Source organism: Myotis yumanensis, unplaced genomic scaffold (genome assembly GCF_028538775.1).
Source record: "Myotis yumanensis isolate MYYU_CA2020_CCGP unplaced genomic scaffold, mMyoYum1.0.hap1 SCAF_1, whole genome shotgun sequence".
In the NCBI taxonomy this organism is placed as follows: Eukaryota; Metazoa; Chordata; class Mammalia; order Chiroptera; family Vespertilionidae; genus Myotis; species Myotis yumanensis.
The window spans coordinates 133,873,913-133,895,933 of NW_027223752.1; the positions used below are offsets into that span (position 1 = coordinate 133,873,913).

At 40.4% G+C, this 22,021-nt stretch overlaps 2 protein-coding genes across 5 annotated transcripts in view; one reads left to right on the top strand and one right to left on the bottom strand.

Annotated features, from left to right (window-relative positions):
• Nucleotides 1-644, bottom strand: part of HSPA14 (heat shock protein family A (Hsp70) member 14) — a 58,978-nt gene extending 58,334 nt beyond the window's left edge. For all 4 annotated transcript variants that reach the window (XR_011473527.1, XM_070432039.1, XM_070432020.1 and 1 more), the window contains exon 1: nucleotides 498-644. Coding sequence is in view for 3 of the 4 variants with exons in the window: in XM_070432039.1 (XP_070288140.1) it covers nucleotides 498-554 (57 nt within the window). In the remaining variant the exon portion in view is untranslated. The remainder of the gene's footprint in view (nucleotides 1-497) is intronic.
• CDNF (cerebral dopamine neurotrophic factor) lies at nucleotides 63-21,278 on the top strand. The gene is made up of 4 exons (XM_070432079.1): nucleotides 63-1,156; nucleotides 14,937-15,064; nucleotides 16,092-16,233; nucleotides 19,998-21,278. The coding sequence occupies exons 1-4, from the start codon at nucleotides 1,042-1,044 to the stop codon at nucleotides 20,174-20,176; spliced, it is 564 nt and encodes a 187-aa protein (XP_070288180.1). The 5' UTR covers nucleotides 63-1,041; the 3' UTR covers nucleotides 20,177-21,278.
• The last annotated feature ends 743 nt before the right edge of the window (nucleotides 21,279-22,021 follow it).

Below are 22,021 nucleotides of genomic sequence, written 5' to 3' on the forward strand. Positions count from 1 at the left end.
GAGTCCAGTATTATGGTTCCTTCCGCCTCCCCCGACGAGGAAGGCACCACCGCTTGTCACGCTCTCTTCTTTCCAGAGAGGCCAAGCCAGTACACCGCGCACCACCAACTCGCTCCGCACGCCGCGCAGGGTCAACCACAGCTCCAGCCACCGATCTCGGCCACCCCGCCCTTTCCCGGCAAAAGTCCCCAAACCTCCGGGCCTCCTGGGGCCGCTCCATCCCAGAGACCCTCCCGGCCTCCTGCGGCCCTGACGCCCCGGACCCCGCGCGCCGGCGTCGTCAGGACCCTCCCTCCAGACCGCGGCTGGCTTTCCGGTGCCGCAGGCGATGAGGCCGGCCCTTTGCTTGGAAACTTCCCCGCAGTAAAGCCTCGCCGCGAGCCGTTCCTCGGCCGGCGATACGCCGTTCCACGCCGTAGGTGACCGGAGACCTGGACGCGCACTCGGACAACGGGTGGCTGACACCGGGCCCGCAGCGCAGCCCCCGACTCCCTCACCTTATAGACGGCCACGCAGGCTGAGGTGCAGCCCAGGTGAACTCCGATGGCCGCCATGAGGCGGCAGAGAAGGCGGCAGCAGCAGAGCGGTCCCCGGCCGACTACAGGTCTCCGGCTCCCAACAGCCCCATCAGGCACCGCGGAGACTCCACGTTCCCGCCCGCCCACTGCGTCGGTCCGAACGCCGCGGCCTCCCGCGTTGTCGCCAATCAGCGTGAAGGTCCCGCCTCTCGCACTGCAGTCGACGAATAGCTTTCCTGCGCCTATACCTGCCCCGCAGAAGCCGCACGGCGTGTGCTGTAGTGCGCACGCGCAAATCAGGGTTTTTCTATAAAAAGGAAAGGGCTTCTTCGCCCCGCCGAGTGTTTTGCTCCTTCGCTGAGAGCCAATGGTAACTTGGGCGAGTGTGGGTTAAGTGAGTTGCATCATTAGTCCCAGCAACTCTGGGCTCGTTGCGCTCCCCAGCTTCCGGCGCAGCCTCACGCCTGCGTCGAGGCCCGCGGTCGGTGCTGCTGGCCTGGGCGTCTGGAGCTGCAGGCTCGGCATGCGGTGCGCGAGCCCAGCCGTCTGGGTGGCCTTTTGCGCCGGGCTCTGGGTCTCTAACCCGGCGCCGGCGCTGGGCCAGGAGCCCGGGGGGCGCCCGGGGGCCGACTGTGAAGGTGAGCGGTGTGAGACCTGCTTGCATGGCGGTGGCACCGCGCTGCACCAGCCCGTTGTTGGCTTTGGCTTCTTTGGGCCGTGGCTGTAAATAATCTTTCACTCCGAAAACGCGGGCCCCGTCTCGTTTCCGAGCCCCTGCGCCCGTGCCCAGGCAAAAGTGAGAGCCGGGCCCGGCACCTTATGACAGTCTGCGTGGTCTAGGCTGGTGGGCTTGGATCTGGGTTCGATTTTGTGCAGCTGGATTCTGACGACCAAGGTGCCGAATTGATTCACCTGCTCCTAACCGGCGACATTTGCCTCTCCTTGAGCAGGCGATGTCTTTTAAGTTTAAATTAGTTTGCAACTCCCCAGTGGAAAATAAAACACGACAGGTTGTAATTGAGTTGAGGTGGCTTAACTAAGGGCTATGAGGACATAACGTTAGTTTTGTTATGACTACAGGGAAAAGTTGCTTTACAAAGGAGTATATTAACTTCTTAGAGGAGAAATACAGAAGAACGATTCCTTTTCCGTTCATAGAATCTCAGCTGCGGACTTAAAGTCAGAACACGTGCCCTCTGGCTCTGTGGTGGACTTACCTGGTTCTGGCAGAAATCATTGTGATATTACCTCCTTCAGAGGGCCAAGGTAAAAGCTAGACTAGTTTATTTCTCCTGCAATACCTCCACGATCCAGTCATTGAAATAATTTAAATGCATATCCTCACCCTTCTGTTAGCTTGCAATCTATAATTACGTAACAGGAAATTGTAAATACACAGTATATGTTGAATGAATGGGTACACATAGTCTATATTACAACTAAATAAGGCCTCAGAATTGAAGCCAAATTTTCTGTTAGCCCTGCAATAATTAAACTTTTCTCCAGAAGTTAAAAATGTCTACACGGTGTACTTTTTAAAAACTTTATGTAGATACTTACTTAGCTAAGTTATAATTTTGTCCTAACACATTTAATGCAGAATTTGTGAGGCATAAACAATTGATTAGTCATCAGTAATGTATTTTCTGGAGCTTCTACCTAAAAACATTTCAGAAGAGCCAGCGCATCTGGATTAATTAAATGTGAAGCTTATGCCATCTTTCCTGAATTTACTATAGCATATTGTGATTATTAACTTGCATGTCTAACCTGGGTGTGTATTTCCTTTGTTAGATAAAGAAGTTACAGGATTACAGCAAAGGAAGTACTAGTTTTAAAATTAAGAAATAGATTGTAGATCCAGCTCTCTTACTGCATATGAGTATTATTAACCGCTTAATCTCCCTCAAAGTATAAGATTAAAATGCCATATGCATACTATAAGGCAAAGGTAAAATACTGATCAGTCCATGAGCCGCCTGGACCTATTGAAATGTTAAGTTCGCAAAACGTTTTAAAAAACATTTAAATCAATTGGTTACTTTTTCAATTGGAAGACTTCATATTTAAAAATTCAGATTTCTGCCTTTTCTTAAAATTCAGGTGACCTGTTATTTTGAAATAATTATAGATTTGCTTATGGAACTATTTTAATAATTAAAAAAAAGCCCACAACAAATAAAATAGTATGGTTGTCTGGTTATAGCAATAAATACATGCCAGAAACTTCAGTTATTAATTTGTTAGGTCAGTGGTCGGCAAACTCATTAGTCAACAGAGCCAAATATCAACAGTACTTCTTCAAAATAGACTCGCCCAGGCTGAAAACCGACTTCTGCGTATGGGCCACGAAGTTTCAATCACACTGTACACGCGCCCACACGTGGTATTTTGTGGAAGAGCCACACTCAAGGGGCCAAAGAGCCGCATGTGGCTTGCAAGCCGCAGTTTGCCGACCACGGTGTTAGGCAATTTATGGTGAGGTAAGCCCAAGGAATAAACTTTCATTCTTATCTTGACTTCTCTGTGGCATGGGACACCACTGACTTCTTTCTCTTTCAGAAACTTCCTTCTCTTGATGGCGTTGATACTGTATGCTTTTTTCTTGCCTTTGCTTCCTGTCTCTGTGCCCACTTGTTCATGGTTTCTTTCTGATTCTCTAGCCAGGTATTCAGTATTAGAATTTTCCGGAGTTCTGTCTTCGGCCCTCCTCTCCTCTCATTCTACACACTCTTCTATACAATCGGAATCCACCTAACTATAGTCTGATTAATCCCAAATATTTATATCTAATCCTACTCCTTTTGAGAGTCCCAGAACTTGCATCCAATTGACTACTGGATATCCCCACTTAGATATCTTACATCTCAAACTCAACAGAGTCACAAACCAAAGTCATCATCTCCTCCCTTCTCAGTCTCCAAAACCTGTTATGCTTTTTTATTTATTTATTTATTTATTTATTTATTTATTTATTTTTAAATCTTTATTGTTCAGATTATTACATTTGTTCCTCTTTTTTCCCCCCATAACTCCCCTCCTTCCAGCTCCCACCCCACTCTCCACCCTCACTCCCCACCCACTGAGTTCATCCATAGGTGCATGATTTTTGTCCAGTCACTTCCCGCATCTCCCACACCCCTTTTCCCCCAAGAATAGTCAGTCCATTCCCTTTCTATGTCCCTGATTCATTATAGTCACCAGTTCATTCTGTACATCAGGTTATTTATTCACTTGATTCTTAGATTCATTTGTTGATAGATGCATATTTGTTGTTCATAATTTGTATCTTTACCTTTTTCTTCTTCTTCCTCTTCTTAAAGGATACCTTTCAGCATTTCATATAATACTGGTTTGGCGGTGATGAACTCCTTTAGTTTTTCCTTATCTGTGAAGCTCTTTATCTGACCTTCAATTCTGAATGATAGCTTTGCTGGATAAAGTAATCTTGGTTGTAGGTTCTTGGTATTCAGCACTTTGAATATTTCTTGCCATTCCCTTCTGGCCTGCAAAGTTTCTGTGGAGAAATCAGCTGACAGTCGTATGGGTATTCCCTTGTAGGTAACTGAGTTTCTTTCTCTTGCTGCTTTTAAGATTTTCTCTTTGTCTTTTGCTCTTGGCATTTTAATGATGATGTGTCTTGGTGTGGTCCTCTTTGGATTCCTTTTGTTTGGGGTTCTCTGCACTTCTTGGACCTGTAAGTCCATTTCTTTCTCCAGGTGGGGGAAGTTTTCTGCCATTATTTCTTGAAATAGGTTTTCAATATCTTGCTGTCTCTCATCTTCTGGCATTCCAATGACTCTGATATTAGTCCGCTTAAAGCTGTCCCAGAGGCTCCTTACACTATCTTCACACTTTCGGATTCTTTTTTCATTTTGCTTTTCCAATTGGGTGTTTTTTGTCGAATCTTTGTTTTGATTCTTGTGCTCCTCTGGTCTGCTATTGGGTATAATATTCTTTATTTCAGTCCGTGTATGCTTACTTTCTAATTTCTTTATCGTAGCATCGAGGGTCTCATTAGTTTTCGTGAGGCTCTGCACAAATTTATGGCAAGCCCTCAAAATTGCAATTCTTAGCTCCATATCCTCCATTTCTGTCATGTTTTTTTGTCTCCGCATCTTTTATGCTTTCTTGGTGCACCCCCTTGTGGTCTCTGTGCGCAGTCTTGTTCTAGCCAAGCCTTAATTGTTGTAGTTAACACTAGAGGGATTTGACCACCCGGCCGACTGGCTGTGGAAATCAGCTGTGGGAAAACTTCAGTCCTCAGGGGAGGCGCTAGTCCAGCCCTTGCCTGAGGCGATCGGCAAATGGCTCTGCGCAGGGTTTGGGCGGGGCGGGCTCAACAAGGCGGGGGGAGGGAGCAGCTATGGCCGCTCTCAGTCCGTCCCCAGGGGCTCTGCCTCTCTGTCCCAGCAATCGCTGCAAACCTCGGAGGGGCCGTAGCCAGACAGTCCCGCTTCTCCCGTTTGAGTCTGGGTCCCTAGAGACTCGCCCGGATCTGTAGCCCAGAGTCTGAGACTCACTCCTGATTGAAAACGACAATCGCGCCCTCAGCCGCCAGCCCGCTTTGCGCGCGCACCCTCACCACCGCACCGCCGTACCTTTAAATTTTCCACACTGCGCCTCCGCTGAGCGTCGGAATGCTGTTGTTTTTGCTTCTAGTTGAAGAGACTCTCCTCATCCAGCCTTCCCGTGGTTCTGGTTGATGTCCGCTCCGACTTTTAGTTGTATTTTTGAAGTGGTTGTCCACGGCGGCAGTCTCCGGTGTTTATCTATGAAAACCTGTTATGCTTATGGTGACAGTATCTACCTGGTAAACTAGACTAGACTTTTCTTCCTCCCTGATCCCCTATGTCCATCAGTCACTATGTCCATTTATTCTACCTTATGGTTGTCTCCTTTCTCCTTCCCCAGCTCCATTGCCTTGTTAAAGATATTCACCATTTTTATCTTCCTTCTGCCACAGCAGCATCCTTCTTGCCATCTTTCTTCCTCCACTCTAGTCTACAGCAGTGTTACCATGTTACTCCCTTATTTAATATCTTTTAGTGGTCTCCCACTTTCCCCCAGGTCTGTGCTTCTATATTTCCCCCACAGTATCTAGTATAGTTCTCCTAGTGTTCAGTAATTGTTCTGAACAAAGGTATGCATATATGTTGTCATTAATCCACAGTGGGATCCAGTTAAAGAAGTCTTGAAGTTGACTTTTGCCTTGAGAGCATTTGCTGCACAGCAATCTGAACTTAGGTTTTCATGGCTTTGGGTACATTGAAGAGAATAAAAGACAAAATGAGGACTCTCCCAAGTTAGAAGTGTAATACTAGGTTCTTCCTCTTTCCCCTCCCTAATTAATTAGGAACTCCAAAGAACTAGACCTTCATTATAAAAGGTAAGGGTGTGTGTGTGTGTGTGTGTGTGTGTGTGTGTGTAAGAACAACTCTACTACCATCTTCAAACTAAAAAGGAATTGTATTACTTGAATTTTTTAAGGATTAACAGGGGAAACAAAAATATCTCCAGATAATTAATAAACACAAGCTAATCCACATATAGGCTGAAGCCCAAATTCATATAATATGGATGGTTCAAAACATTGCAAATTGATCATTTAATTTAAAGGGATTTCAAGCAAACATCAACAAATGCCAGTCTTACCTATAAGAATCCACCTTCTACCTAGTCCTCAAAGAATTCCCATAGCCAAAGTTCCAAGAATAAAGCTTATATTCAGAAAAATGACAAACCCATGGAGAAGAAAAGCACCATAAGTGATAGCCGGTTGAGACAAGAGACAGAAGAAGCACACCAGAACAGGCTTCAGGTATTGGAATTACTAGGGATCTATAATAATAAAAGCGTAATATGCTAATTATACTGGACAGCTGAATGGCCTTCCGGATGAAGCCAGGGCTGTGAGGGCTGAGCCCCTTGCATGCATTTCGTGCTTCGGGCCTCTAGTAGAATATAGAAGGTATATCATGTTTAAAGAAACAAAGGAAGGGATTGAAGATATAAATAAAGGCAGGAAGCAATTAATAAAAGTCCAACCATATTTGGAAGAAAAACACAACCTTCTACAAATAGAAATTAATGGGGTTAACAGTAGATTACACAGCTGAGAAAAGAATCAGTGATTTAGAAGATTGAAGTAATTAAGAAGGAATCATTGAGATTTAAGAAAATTTATGAAAGGAAGATGAAGGTACAATGAGGATACAAAAGAATTCCAACATAGGTTAACTGGACTTCCAGAAGAAGAGGAGGATAGCGCAATTTTCCAAACTCATGAATGTCATCAATCCACAGATTGGGAAGTCCAATATGCTCTAAACCAAAGAAATAAAATTATATGACTAGTATCTATACTAATAAAAGGGTAATATGCTAATTAGACCAGATATTTTCCGGACATCCTTCTGGACAAAGCCACGGTGGCGGGGGACGAGGCAGAGGCAGTTAGGGGCAATCAGGCCAGTGGGGGAGGGTAGTTAGGAGCGATCAGGCTGGTGGGGGGTGGGCAGTTAGGGGGTGATCAGGTCGGTGGGGGCAGGGGGGCTGTTGGGTGATTAGACCGGCAGGGGTGGGGGGAAGTTAGGGAGCAATCAGGCCAGCGGCAGGGAGCAGTTAGGGGTGATCAGGCCAGCAGGCAGAGGCAGTTAGGGGTGATCAGGCCTGCGGGATCGGACCTAAACCGGCAGTCGGACATCCCCTGAGGTGACTCAGATTGGAGAGGGTTCAGGCCGGGCTGAGGGCCTCTTCCCGCCTCCCCTCCCCTGTGCATGAATTTCATGCACCGGGCCTCTGGTCATATAACAAATGAATTGGAAAAAAAAAAAAAGAAAATCTTAACCACAGTCAGAGAAAAAAGACTGATGACCTTCAAAAGAATGGCGATTAGATTGACAGATGAATTAGCAATGCTTTAAAGGTCCAAGGTCCCACAGGTAGTAGGTAGTAAAGCCAGAATTTGGAACTAGGGAGGCTGACATCAGAGCCTGAGCACCAAAAGTTTGCAGGTTCAATTCCCAGTCAGGTTGTGTATAGAAGACAATCATTGATGTTTCTCTCTTGGATTTTTTCTCTCTCTCTCTCTCTAAAATCAATAAGCATATCCTCAGGTGAGGATTAAAAAAATCATGCTGGTTAGAATGTGGGTCAGTTTATAGCAATCCTCTGGCTAGGTGGTACTACAAATGCTGGTGAAAAAAATAAAAATATCATAAAAGAACCAAAGAGCTGGCAAGATAGACTGAATAGAACAAAGTGGAAAGGAAAGCAGCAATTGTGAGAGATAAATTGAGCTTACAGTCATTTTGCCTTGAGGACATTGGCCAGTCAGTATAAAGGTGACCTTTGGTGTGAGGGATATAGAAGACTTGTTTTAAGTGGCAAATCTATCTACTAGAGCTCTTTCACATTAACCTGGGTTCTCCAAAGGATTTCTTCCTCAAAGTAAGGATGAATAAGTAGTAAACCTAACCCATCCTTACTCATAAAAGACCATAAGGAAATTTTCCTTGATGTTGAGCAGAGTAGAAGAAAAGGAAAAGGAAAACATCTCAGAGATTTTAACCACAAGATGCCCCTCACTTGAATTTGCAGTCAAAATTCACATCAATTCTCAAAAAAACTTCAAAGTATTTACTTAGTTTAATGAAGTCCCAGTTAGGCCTGATAAATACAAACACAAATACTTTATGGAAAGAAGGTATCTTTATCTTAGGTCTCACATAATCTCCACAAATATGTTCCAAGGACTATGGGCATCATGCAGTACAAAATAACCAAGCACACAAAGAAACAAGGCACCAGGAGCAAGAATCATAGAACAAAAAAAAAAAAAAAGAAAAGAAAAGAAAAGAAACACGGTCATGAACATTTAGAGTTCAGAATTATCAGGCACAGATGATAAAACAATCATATAATCTCAACTTGAAAATATCTGCAGGAAATAGGAAACTATAGGAATTGACCTAGCATATTCGAAAAAAGAACTAAAGAGAACTTCTAGAAATAAAAATTTTAAAAATTTAATGAATGAATTTAATAGTAAAATATAGACAGCTAATAATGGAGTAGGTTAAATAGAACTTGATTCCTCAAAGCGTGTTCTTCATATCAGCAGTGCTGGCATCTCTTAGTAGCTGGTTGGAAATGCAGAATCTTGGGTCCTATTCCAGACCTATACATTAGAATCCAAACTTTAACAAATCTCTAGGTTATTAATATGCACATTAAAGTTGATCTAAGATGAGGCCAGAGAGTCTTCATTTCTAACAAACTCCCAGGTGATGCTAATGGTATTAAACCAAGAACCACAGTCTGAGTACCAAAGAACTAGAAGTTGGCTATGGGTGTTGTTGCCTGTCATAAGAATTCTACATAATGCAGCACACAGCAACGGAAGAATGGAAAATAAGAAAGAAAGATTAAGAGTTATGAGAACAGATCGAGAAGATCCAAAATATGTGTAAGTGGAGTTCTGAGTTTTTGTCTCTTCCTTTCTGAAGTGCATCATTTAGTAATTATCCTACAGTGCTTCACACATAGAAAGTGCTCAGTAAATATTTATTCATTGAGTAAATTAATGTATCAAATGAACATAGTTTAAATGACTTTAAGTGTCTATTTTGTGCATTAGAGTGATTTATAGATCTTGCCCCATTTATAGAGAGATAGAGAATACAGTGGGGCCTTGACTTACAAGTTTAATTCGTTCCGTGACAGAGCTCATAACTCAAATTACTTGTATGTCAAATCTTAAAGTGAACGAGTGAGGCACGTGATGCTGGGATGATGTTGTGGCGTTCACTGTGATGTTTGCTGCGCCAACTAGCGGTGGGGTAACTGAAGCTGGCTCATAACCTGAATTTTAGCTCATGACTCAAAGCAAAAAATCGGACAAGAGACGGCTTGTATCTCGAAAAACTCGTTAGTCGGGACACTCGTAAGTCAAGGCCCCACTGTACATGATTATTGGGGCCTGGGGGACAGAGCATATTACCCAATTTTAATTAATACCATGAATTAAGAGGAAGGATGGAGAGAACCAAGGGTCTATATCCTCCCTAATTTTCCTTGCTATATTTCCATGGAAGTCTCTTTCTAATATTAGAGCTATTGATGTCCAGCATAGGCTTCTTGCCTCTGTTTCCTTCATGACTTGCATGCCCCATTTTAGAAAGTAACATGGGAAAGCATCCTCCTCCTATTATAGGGTAACCGAATGGATAGTTGTGGGCCGAGTCACACCACTTGGGGTCTAATTCCTTCTCTACCACTAATTGGGCAAGTTAATTGGCCTCTCTTTGACTCAGTTTTTTTTTTTTTTTAATCTGTAAAATGAGGATAGTAAAGTATCTACATCATAGCTTTGTTCTGGGACTTAAATGAATTAGTATATGTAAAGTGCTTAGAACAGTGCCAGCACCGTAAATGCCCAACACATGTTGGCTATGGGGTTGTTGCCTGTGCCTCTTTTGAGCTCCATCTATTCACTGGCTCTTGATACTATAATCCTATATAATAAAGGGATAATATGCTAATTAGACTGAACAGCAGGACAACCTTCTGGACAAAGCTGAGGCTGTGAGGCCGAGGCAGAGGGCCGAGGCAGCCGGGGCTGCGAGGGCCAAGCTCCTTGCACAAATTTTGTGCATCGGTTCTCTAGTCCTATATAATAAAAAGCTAATATGCAAATTGTCCCCTCCACAGTTTGACCGACTGGGAGTTCAACAGCTTGCTATGACGTGCACTGACCACAAGGGGGTGGTGTGGAACGAAGGAAGGCCCCGGCCAGCAGCCCGCAGCCGGCAGCTGGCAGCCAGGGGAAGGAAGGCTCTGATCGACCCTGATCGCTGGCCAGGCCTAGGGACCCTACCTGTGCATGAATTTTGTGCACTGGGCTTCTAGTCAAATACAATTGTTCAAATTGGGGTTTCACCTCAGGCTCATAATAATGGAACATATAGACTTATGCAGATTACCAAGGGGCTTTATTCAAGATACACATTCAGGTTTTTTCTGTGCTTAAACTAAGATGTCCCTTAGAGTAATATAGTAGGAGACTTCTATTGACATCAGTGGATAGATCTTCTAGATAGAAAATCAAGAAGGAAACATCCACCTTAAATGACACACTAGATCAGATGGATTTAATTGATATCTTCAGAGCATTTCACCCCAAAGCAGAAGAATATACATTTTTTTCAAGTACACATGGAACATTTTCTAAGCTAGACTACATGTTAGGACACAAAACAAGTCTAAATAAATGTAACAAGATTGAAATTATATCTAGCATTTTCTCTGGCCATAATGGTATGAGACTAGAAATCAATCACAAAAAAAAAAAATCCGAAAAACACATAAAGACATTGAAGCTGAATAATAAGTTACTAAATAATGAGTGGGTTAACAATGAGATCAAGGGAAAAATAAAAAGATACCTTGAAACAAATGAAAATAAGAACCAACAACTTAAAATTTATAGAACACAGTGAAAGCAGTCATAAGAGGAAAATTCATAGCATTACAGGCCTATCTCAAGAAAAAAGAAAAATTTCATACAATCTAACCTTGCATTTAAGGGAACTAGGAAAAGAACAACAAACAAAGCCCAAAGTGAGTAGAAGGAAGGGCATAATAATGATAGAGCAGAAATAAATAAAATAGGGTCTAAAAAACCCCACACAATTCAAAATATCAATGAAACCAAGAGCTGGTTTTTTTAAAAGATAAGAGTGACAAACCTTAACCAGACTATTCAAAAAAAAAGAGAGAGGACCCAAATAAATAAAATCAGAAATGACAGCAGGGAAGTAACAACTGACACCACAGAAATACAAAGGATTATAAGAAAATATTGTGAATAACTATATACTAACAAATTGGACAATCTGGGAGAAATAGACAAATTCCTAAAAACATATAATATTTCAAAACTAAACCACGAAGAAAACAAAGGTCTGAACAGACTGATTACAACTAATAAAATTGTAGCAGTAACCAAAAACTCCCAACAAACGGAAAGGCTGGACCAAATGGCTTCACAGGTGAATTTTACCAAATACTCAAAGATGAAGTAACACCTGCCCTTCTCAAACTATTCTAAACAATTCAAGTAGAGAGAAAACTCCCAAATTCATTTTATGAAGCCAACATTATCTTAATTCTAAAACCAGATAAAGACACTACAAAGCAAGAAAATTGTAGGTTAATATTCCTGATGAACATAGAAGTAAAAATCCTCAAAAAAATATTAGCAAAAAATTCTAGCAATACATTACAGGTCATACACCATGATCAACTGGGATTTATTCTGGGGATGCAGGGTTGTTACAACATCAGCAAATCAATTAACGTGATACACAACATAAATAAAATGAAAGGTAAAAATCTTATAATGATATCAACAGATGCAGAAGAAGCTTTTGACAAAATCTAGTACCCATTTATGATAAAAACAAACAACTTTCAGCAAAGTGGGAATAGAAGGAACATATATTAACATAAATGACATTATGACAAACATAAATGACAAACCCACAGCTAACATCATATTTAATGGGTAAAAACTAAAAGCATTTCTCCTGTGATCAGGAACAAGGCAGGGATGTCCACTTTCACCATTCTTCTTCAACATGGTATTGGAAGTCCTTGCCAGAGCAATTACACAAGAAGAAGAAATAAAAGGCATTCAAATTGGAAAGAAAGAAGTAAAACTGTCATTATTTACAGATGACATGATACTGTATTTAGAGAGCCCTAAAGATTCCACCAAAAAACTACTAAAACTGATAAATGAATTCAGTAAAGTAGCAGATACAAAAATAAATATTTAGAAATCAGTTGCATTTTTATTCGCCAATAATGAATTATCAGAAAGGGAGACTAAGAAAATCCCATTTACAATTTCATCAAAAGAAATAAAATACCTAGAAATAAATTTATCCAAGAAAGTAGAAAACCTATACTTGGAGAATTATAAGACATTGAGGAAAGGAACTGAAGAGGATACAAATAAATGAAAGCAGACACAGTGCTCATAGACAGGAAGAATTAACATTGTTAAATGTCCATGCTACCTAAAGCAATCTATAGGTTCAACGCAATTCCTATCAAAATACCAATGACATATTTTACAGAACTAGAACAAATAGTCCAATAATTTATATGGAGCCACAAAGACCCCAAATAACTACAGAAATCTTGAGAAAGAAGAACAAAGTGGGAGGAATCACACTACCTGATATCAAACTATACTACAAGGTTACAGTAGTCAAAGCAGCATGGTACTGGCAAAAAAACAGACATACAGATCAATGGAACAGAAAAGAGAGCCCAGAAATAAATCCATGCCTGTTCGACCAACTACTATTTGATAAAGGAGTCAAGAACATACAATGGGATAAAAACTGTTTCTTCAATAGTGGTATTGGGAAAATTGGACAGATATGTGCAAATAAATGAAACTAGATCACCTTCTTACACCATATACAAGAGTAAAGTAAAAACCGGTTAAAGAGTTAAATGTGGAAACTCAAAAGCATAAAACTCCTAGAAGAAAACATAGGCAGTAAAATCTCTGACATTTCTCTTAGCAATATTTTTTTATATGTCCTCAGGCAAGGGAAACAAAAGAAAAAATAAGCAAATGGAACTACATCAAACTAAAAAGTTTTGCACAGTCAAAGAAACCATCAACAAAAGGAAAAGACAACCTACTGAAAGGGAGAACAAATTTACCAATTATACATCTGCAAAGGGGTTAATATTCAATATTCAGAAAGAACTCATACGACTCAACACCAGAAAAGCAAACAACCCAATCAAAAAATGGGCAGAGGACCTGTAGAGACACTTCCAAAGAGAACATAGAGATGGCTAATAGACATATGCAAAGATGCTCAACATTACTAATCAGAGAAATGCTAAATATCCCACAATGAGATATCACCTTATACCTGTCAGAATGGCTATCATCAATAAATCAACAAACAATAAGTGTTGGTGAGGATATGGAGAAAAGATAACCCTTATGCACTGTTGGTGAGAATGCAGATTTGTACAGCTACTATGGAAAACAGTATGGAGTTTCCTCAAAAGATTAAAAATGGATCCAGTGATTCCACTTCTAGGTATATATCCAAAGAAATCCAAAACACTAATTTGAAAGAATATATGCCCCCTTATGTTTATTGCAGCATTATTTACAATAGCCAAGATATGGAACCAACCCAAGTGCCCTTCAATAGATGAGTGAATAAAAAAGTGGTGGTACATATATAAAATGGAATAATACTTGGCCATAAAAATGGATGATATCTTCCTATTTGCAATAGCATGGATGGATTTAGAGGGTATTATGCTAAGTGAAATAAGTTAGAAAAAGACAAATACCATATGATTTCACTTATATGTTGAATTTAAAGAGAAAATAAATGAACAAACAAAAATAGCAACAGACTCATAGATACAGAGAACAGACTAGTGGCTTCCAGGGGGCAGAGGGTTAAGGCCCTGGGTGAAAAGTTGAAGGGATTAAGAAGTGCAAATTGGTGGTTAAAAATAGTCATGGGGATATAAAACACAGCATAGGAAATCTAGTTAATAATATTGTAATAACTCTGTATGATTCCAGGGGACCACTGCTAAAGTATATGATTATCTAACCACTGTGCTGTACACCTAAAACTAATACAAAGTAATATTGAATGTGACCCTCATCCCTAAAACTAAGATGTCCAAAGCATTATATCCTATAAAAAGCTGTATTTTCAGCTGAAAGGTATCCTTTAAGAGGAAGAAGAAGAAAACGGTAAAGATACAAATTATGAACAACAAATGCACATCTATCAACAAGTGAATCTAAAAATCAAGTGAATAAATAATCTGATGAACAGTATGAACTGGTGACTATAATAGAATCAGGGTCATAGAAAGGGAATAGACTGACTATTCTTGGGGGGGAAAGGGGTGTGGGGGATGCGGGAAGAGACTGGACAAAAATCGTGCACCTATGAATGAGGACAGTGGGTGGGGAGTGAGGGCGGAGGGTGGGGTGGGAACTGGGTGGAGGGGAGTTATGGGGGAAAAAGAGGAACCAATGTAATAATCTGAACAATAAAGATTTAATTTTTTAAAAAGCTGTATTTTCTTTTAGGATCAGCCAAAATTTGTAGGAATATTCTAATTTCAGGTGGAACTTGGTTCTGAAGATGGATTGATTGGTTCTATAAACTTATATTACTCAAAGCCCAATCCTAAGCTAATGGCTACAGGCCCAAGTCATTCTTCCTAAAATGTTAATTCATTGTCACAATGCATTAAATCATACTTACATTTTTATTTGGTGAGTAGGACATAGCTGTGGTAGTGTTTATTTTGTATATAAATACATTTCTTTGTTCTTTCTAGTATGTGAAGAATTCTTGAACCGATTCTACAATTCCTTGATAGCCAGAGGAATTAACTTTTCTCTGGACACCATAGAAAAAGAATTGGTCAGCTTTTGCTTGGGCGTCAAAGGAAAAGAAAACCGCCTGGTATGGTAAATTTTCACCTTGTACTTGAGGGAAAGTGCTGATACTTTCACTTCTTATCTTGGACTTAATGTTCTCCTGCTTAGATGCTGGCCTCAGGCATGTTCACTGTAGAGAGCAAGCAGAAATTGATCATTCAGTGAAATGCAGTCATATGAATTTTTATCTAGAATACATCTGATTTTATTTTGCTTTTGGAATAAACCACAGACAACCAAGCCCATATTTTCTTAAAATTATACAATTGAGTGTCTAATTGAGAATTTACTGTCCTGAGTTAAGAATGGATAGACTTTCTATTTCTTACCGAGACAATGAGTTCAACCTTTCCAAATATTTTATATTATTATTTATATATAACCAATGAAATTTTCTTGTAATGGTATTTGCATAGTGTTTCCTGGGTATACACAAATGACTTTTTAAATAAAGTGGTTTACATCACTAAAAACAATCTTAGGGCAATTCCTTTTGCCTAAAATTGTCATTTTAAATTTCCAGTTAAAGTTGCATTGCTGACAGCTCACCTCTGACACATTTAAAACTCTCAGCATTTATTTGTACCATTAAGTTTTATATTTTTAAATGTGAAATGCTTAAGTCGGGTAGCTTGAAAGGCAGTATAACATGAAAAAGTGCACTGACTGTAGAGCCAAAATGCTAGCTCTTAAAAAAATTAATCTCTTCAACTTGCTAGCTGAGTGACCTTCAGTTGGCTTGGGTATAAAATGGGGATAATAATAGTACTTACTTCGCAGGATTGTTGTGATAATTAAATAAGTCAATACCTGTAAAGCCCTGAGAGCAGCGCCTGGCACAAGGAAAACACTCAGCAAGCCTTGGAGCATCATGTGAACTGCCGGGCACTTCTAATTAGGATGATCATGGCAATGCGGTCATTTGTTTTCTGGTGTCTTAGCAGGGCTTGAAATTTAATAGCGAGGCCATGAAAACTAGGTTAACCTCTTTCTTACTTTTCAAAACCGTATCACTTGCTTTGGGCCACTAAATTCTCTTCATTCTCCATCAGTGCTATTATCTAGGAGCAACAAAAGATGCAGCCACAAAGATCCTAAGTGAAGTCACTCGTCCAATGAGTGTGCACATGCCTGCAATGAAGATTTGTGAGAAGCTCAAGAAGATGGACAGTCAGATCTGTGAGCTGAAATATGGTATAATGGAGTCAAGTCTTTTTTTCCCCTAGGATGTGTGAAGTATTGCCAATTCTCCAAACAGGCTATTTTTCTAAAAAGTCAGGGTTAGAAGGAAAGAAATTCTCCATTTGTCATTGTGTTGTTAGGATGCTGAATGATACTTAATGCCACTTGATCTTTTTTGGGAAGTAAGAGAAATAAATACTGGCATAATCAGTGTAGGTAAAACTGTCATCCCAAATAGGAAAGTTTAAGCTCTTAAATCACCAAGGCAGTGTCAACTGTGTATGTCAAGGAAAAATTCAAAATATTGAGGGAATAACTACTCATGGTAATTTAGCTCTTGGCAACCTATTAAGGAAAGTTGCATCTACTCAAATATTCAAAGGTGATGTAAAGACTTTGAAGTTTTGAATGTGTGTGTATTGTTTCCCGTAGAGTTGCCTATTATTCTGCCAGCTTTAAGTTTTGGGAAGTAGGTTATTCACTTCAAATCAGGTTTTGCCGATGAAATGTCCTTATTTAGGGTGCCTAAAATAAACAGTGAGGAAAGAAAGATGTCTTATTTAAATCATTATCATTGGCCTTATACATTCCACATAGATAAATCTATTCTTATACTGGAACTTTCTATCTGGGCCAGCCTTTTTGGGTAGATTGAGTAGGTATGATAAATGCTGGGGCGATTCCTCCCTTAGCCTAGCCTTAATACCTGAAATTCCACCAGTAGAGACCCGTTTCTTTTGTTCAAGTCATTGTTTTATGTTGCATACCAGTGTAGTATTGTAAACTACCTAATTAGCACCCAGCTCTGAATTATTTTCTAACATAGCTGTGTAATATGCCTATGGACCATAACTACATAGCTGGATTTAAATAGGTTTAAGGTTGGAAGGTACCAAAAAACCCAGGTCTCTCAATTTGCCAAGGGCAGGCCCTAAATTCCAGGGTAGTGATTATGGGACAGGCATCCTTTTTTATTGGCTTTCAAGTAATGAAGTAGAGGCAGGAATCACTGAGTCCATATAAACAGTAGTCTTGAAAGGGACAAACCTATGCTGATTCTTTAATTCAACAACTTTATTTTGAATATCTTCTATTATGTGCTAGAGATGTTACTGGGTTCCTTGAATAATAGAAAAATTAATCATATATTATTAAGAAATGAGTATCAACCTTTTTCTTGTAGTTTTGGGGTGTCATAGTGGTTTCCCATTTTTAAAATTAATACCAGATTCCAAGTTCTTTAGAAAAGCTCAAGGAAACTACTGACACTTGAAAGAAAGTATATTTCTCCTTCAACCACTTATCTTGAATAGACCACTAGTCCTTATTTTTTTGTTCCCTACTTATTGTTGGCAAGAAAATTGAGATTGAACAGGGGCCTTTGAGCTGTGGGATATTAATAATTTGGGCTATGAATGCTTCTACTTTTAAAGGCATTCTTCAAGTCATCCATGAAATTATGATCAAGGTAAGTGTAGAGTTGGATATGTTTTCAATTAGGAAGGTGTCATTTGGTTTTTGACCTGAAAAAATATTTTTGCTTGTTCTGTATCTTAAAAGGATGGGGATCACTATAAAAATTTAAGGGTGGCTGACCCTTTCATCTGTATCTGACCCTCCAAATAAACAAGGCTTTAAAATCCAACCTTTATTATTTTTCCCAGGTTTATTGAGATATAATTGACTTAAAACATTGTATAAATTTAAGGAAAATTACTTCTTTCTGATAGGGAAATTATAATCATAAGTACATTATAGATAAGCTTAATTTATTTTTCTGTTTTGGGGCTTGACAATAGAGAAGTAGTTGAGTCTTAACATTCTCTGCAGACAATCTGTAAACAGGGAAATGGTAGTCTTGCTAAAGGAGTTAGATGTTGGTGACAAATGTTATTGGCAAGAATGTTAGAAGCCAGATTGGCTGGCACTGAAGCACCAGCATTAGAGAAGTGGGTATCCCCCAAAGGACTGTAAGTGAATGCTGTGATAAATTAGTAATTCCAGTAGGGGCGGGGGATCAGGCGAGGTTAAGCAAAAACAAATAAGGATCAATAAAAATGCTCCTAAATATATTCATGTGTTTGGATTTCTTTATATTTGTATTTAAAGACTTGATAGTGCTTTGTAAATGTATGCCTGTTTTACTGAAGACATATCTATATCTATATCTATATCTATATCTATATCTATATCTATATCTATATCTATAAAGAGCCAGGGTCCATAACATCTCAAACACCAAGGCTCAACCGAACACTAGAAGTCAGTGTCTGCAGCCAGTGTGGTGCAGCAACCCAGCACTGACTGCCAAGGGGGCTGTGGATCAGGCCCAGAGAGAGGCCTGCAGAGAGAGAGGCAGGGTCTGATCCATAGCCTCTGTGGCAGCTGTTGATCAGCCCTTGCCTCTCTCTTTCTCTCCGGGTTTCACCAGCAGCTGTGCCTTTGTTTTTCTCCGGGCCTCTGGGGGGGCTGCTGATCAGCCCCGCCTCTTTTATCAGGCCCAGAGATAGGCCAGGAGATGCTGACTGGCATAGAAACTGACCAATCAGAATCAAATCTGGGTGAAGTGCCAGGAGCCAATGGCTGCCTAGGAGGTGGAGCTTTTGACGCTGACTGGCATAGAAACCGACCAATCAGAGCCTAATCTGGGTGAACTTCGAAGGCAGAACTTAAGGTGGGGGCTTGGAGGGGTTTTAAGGGCAACAGCTGTTTGGTGTAAGGTGTAAGAAAGTGGTTCAATATTTTAATGACTGCTTTGGCAGTATAGTGCATATGGCTCTCTATCAGTCCAGCTATAGGGATTATGTGTTTTTGTGAAGAGCATCTCCTCCTGCTGAAAAAGGCTTTTCTCCCCCCATTTAAGCAATCCTAGCCTATATAATCTATCTATATTAATAAAAGGGTAATATGCTAATTAGACCGGGTCAACTGGCCATCTTGCAGACATCCAACTTCCTTCCAGACAAAGCCATGGTGGTGGGGGCTGAGGCAGAGGCAGTTAGGGGTGATCAGGATTGCAGGGGAGGGCAGTTGGGGGCGAGATCAGGCCGGCAGGGGAGGGCAGTTAGGGGTGATGAGTTAGGCAGAAGCAGTTAGGGGCAATCAGGCCAGCAGGGGAGGGCAATTGTGGGTGAGATCAGGCTGGCAGGGGAGGGCAGTTGGGGGCGATCAGGCAGTCAGGCAGGCAGGTAAGCAGTTAGGAGCCAGTGATCCCAGATTGTGGTCGGACATCCTCCAAAGGGTCCCCGATTGGAGAGGGTGCAGGCTGGGCTGAGGGAACCTCCCAACCCCCGCCCTCCTGCACGAATTACGTGCACCAGGCCACTAGTCTTTACATAGAAAGTGAGCCATAACTTTCTAGTTATTTATGACCTATGGATTTCAGCTGGACACACACAGTTTGTCCCAAGGCATCCCTTTTTATTGGTTTCCTTCTTTTATCTTAGGAGTGGCAATTAGAATGTGCTGCTGTTATTTTAGGATTGTTGATCTTGAGAAGGCATGGGGCAGTAGCAGGTATTGCAAAGCTACACTTTTAAAGCCACCGTTTTGAAGCAAGTATAATTCCATGGAGAGAAAGTCTGATAGAACAACTTATCCCAATAGCTCTCTCTATATACACTTTCCTTAGGTTCTTGATTTCCATAGAAATTGGAACTGTTCTCCACTTTGGATCATAAGGTTGCCAGCACCCAGATTAAGTAACACCATTTGCTTTTCTAAATGTTTCAGAGTTGTTGTTTTTTAAATTTGTGTTTTTCCTTTTTGTCATTTAGAAAAGAAATTAGACTTAGCATCAGTGGACCTGTGGAAGATGCGAGTGGCAGAGCTGAAACAGATCCTGTACAGATGGGGAGAAGAATGCAGGGCCTGCGCGGAGAAAGCTGACTACGTAAATCTGATCAAGGAGCTGGCACCCAAGTATGCAGCGATGCACCCCAGGACAGAGCTCTGACCCTCAAATGCTGGGGCACCATTGGTTGTAATTAGAGGCAAATGAGTCTCTAGGATATGGATGAGTTGGTTAAGAGTAACTGGGAATTGCACTGTGCGTGGTCGCATACATTTTGTTTTGATATGACACTTCAGGACTGGTTGCTTGGGTTTGTAAGTAAAACTGTTAATATTGGTGGTATCTTACATTTTCAGTGTACCAAAACCTAAAAGTGCCTTTCTTATAATTTTCTGGTAAGGACTATGTAAATGATTATTGGCTACCTCCTAAAATTGGGAAAGCGAACTATTGAAAAATTGATGTAGTAAATTGATTCTAAGAAGGAGGATAATGCTCACAGGCCTCTCTGTGAACAAATATTTAATTGAATGGATTGGATTAGGACAGAAGGAACAATGTTTAGCTTATTAACTCTACACTTCAACTCAAAATAATAACCTGGCATAATAAAAAGTTTTTTTTAAAAAGTAAATTGTATTTTCAACTGCAAATCATTCTACTTTCTAGTTCTCTTTGATATCAGAAATTAGAGGGCAGGAGGCACTACTTGAAATCAGTGTCTCCCATAAGAAGAAAACCTATTTAAAACCTGTTTAAACCTACTTAAAGGAAATAGATCAAGAATCTACTGAAGTGTAGCCAATGTTTTAGCAAATTGTATCAACACAAGTGAACAAAACTCAAGGTCTTTTGCATGCCTTTCTATCACACAGTAGCTAAGCTTTTGAAAGAGGATTAAAACATATTGAGGGCACATGCAGGCAACATGGAGCTTTATGGTGCTCAGTGCTATTTTATCAGCTTTAAACTGCAAAAATCATTTTTGGCTCCATTTTCTGGTCACATAAGGAGATCTGCTGTAGAAGTGGCTGCCTCTGTGTGGCAGGTGGAGGTGGGGATGACTGCAGAGCAACTCGAGGGAACTTTCTGGGGTGATAGGACCCCCTATGCTTTGATGGTGGTTACATGGGTGAATATCATTGTTAAACTCATCTGGTAGTAAAATGAAGATCTGGGTATTTTGTTGTATGTAAATTATATCTAAAAGATTGCTGTAGAAAAACTATTTGAAAATTAACTAAAATTAAATGATTCAAAACTTCTTGTATGTTTAAAGAATTGCAATTACTGACTGGGAGTCCTTTTGGGGAGTGGAGGAGAAATTTTCCTGACTGAAATTATATATTGAAAATATTATTTTCACTTTTAAATACTGCACAGGTAAACAAAATTTCAGTTGAGCAGTTGGGATATAATCAAACTTATCAGAAAATTAGTCGTTAGTAACTTAAAAAATAAGAATAAGAAGGCTTTGGTGTAGTAAGTGGCCAAAAGGGTTATTGTTTTTAGATTCTGAAAGCTTTATCATTATGTGTAAAGCACCCTACTTAATTATATCTTTAAAATGCCCAAATTGAGGTTTTGTTTGTTTGTTTTTACTTTTTATAAACTTATTGAAAGGTTAACATGGTGGTATGTGGGCAGGCTAAGTAGCCATCTCAGATAGTGATTTAAGAAAAATTGAATTTATTTAGGGAAAGTGATGGGGGATGGGATACCCAAAGGGAAGGGCTGCACAGCACCAAGCCAAGGGGCACTGGGTCCATGACGGAGGTTCATCCTTATATATAGTCATAGGCAGGAGGCTCTTGTCCTCAGTAGTCTGGGGGCTGACTTGGTGGGCTGAGAATGTGGATGGAATGCGGATGTGCGATCAAGAGTCTTTAGGACAGTTTTAATTCCTTATATGGTCTGATTCCTGATGCCCAGCAAGTTTTTCTTGGTCTTTGTTTTCCTGTGGTGGGAAGTTTACAAATGGCTGTTAAGGATTATATTGTCCTACTA

Excerpts from the sequence above, each read along its gene's own strand:
- CDNF (XM_070432079.1), top strand. The coding sequence starts at position 1,042 with ATGCGGTGCGCGAGCCCAGCCGTCTGGGTGGCCTTTTGCGCCGGGCTC. Across the intron at positions 1,157-14,936 it reads CCCGGGGGCCGACTGTGAAG|TATGTGAAGAATTCTTGAAC; the intron begins GTGAGCGGTGTG and ends TGTTCTTTCTAG. Across the intron at positions 16,234-19,997 it reads GATCTGTGAGCTGAAATATG|AAAAGAAATTAGACTTAGCA; the intron begins GTATAATGGAGT and ends TTTGTCATTTAG.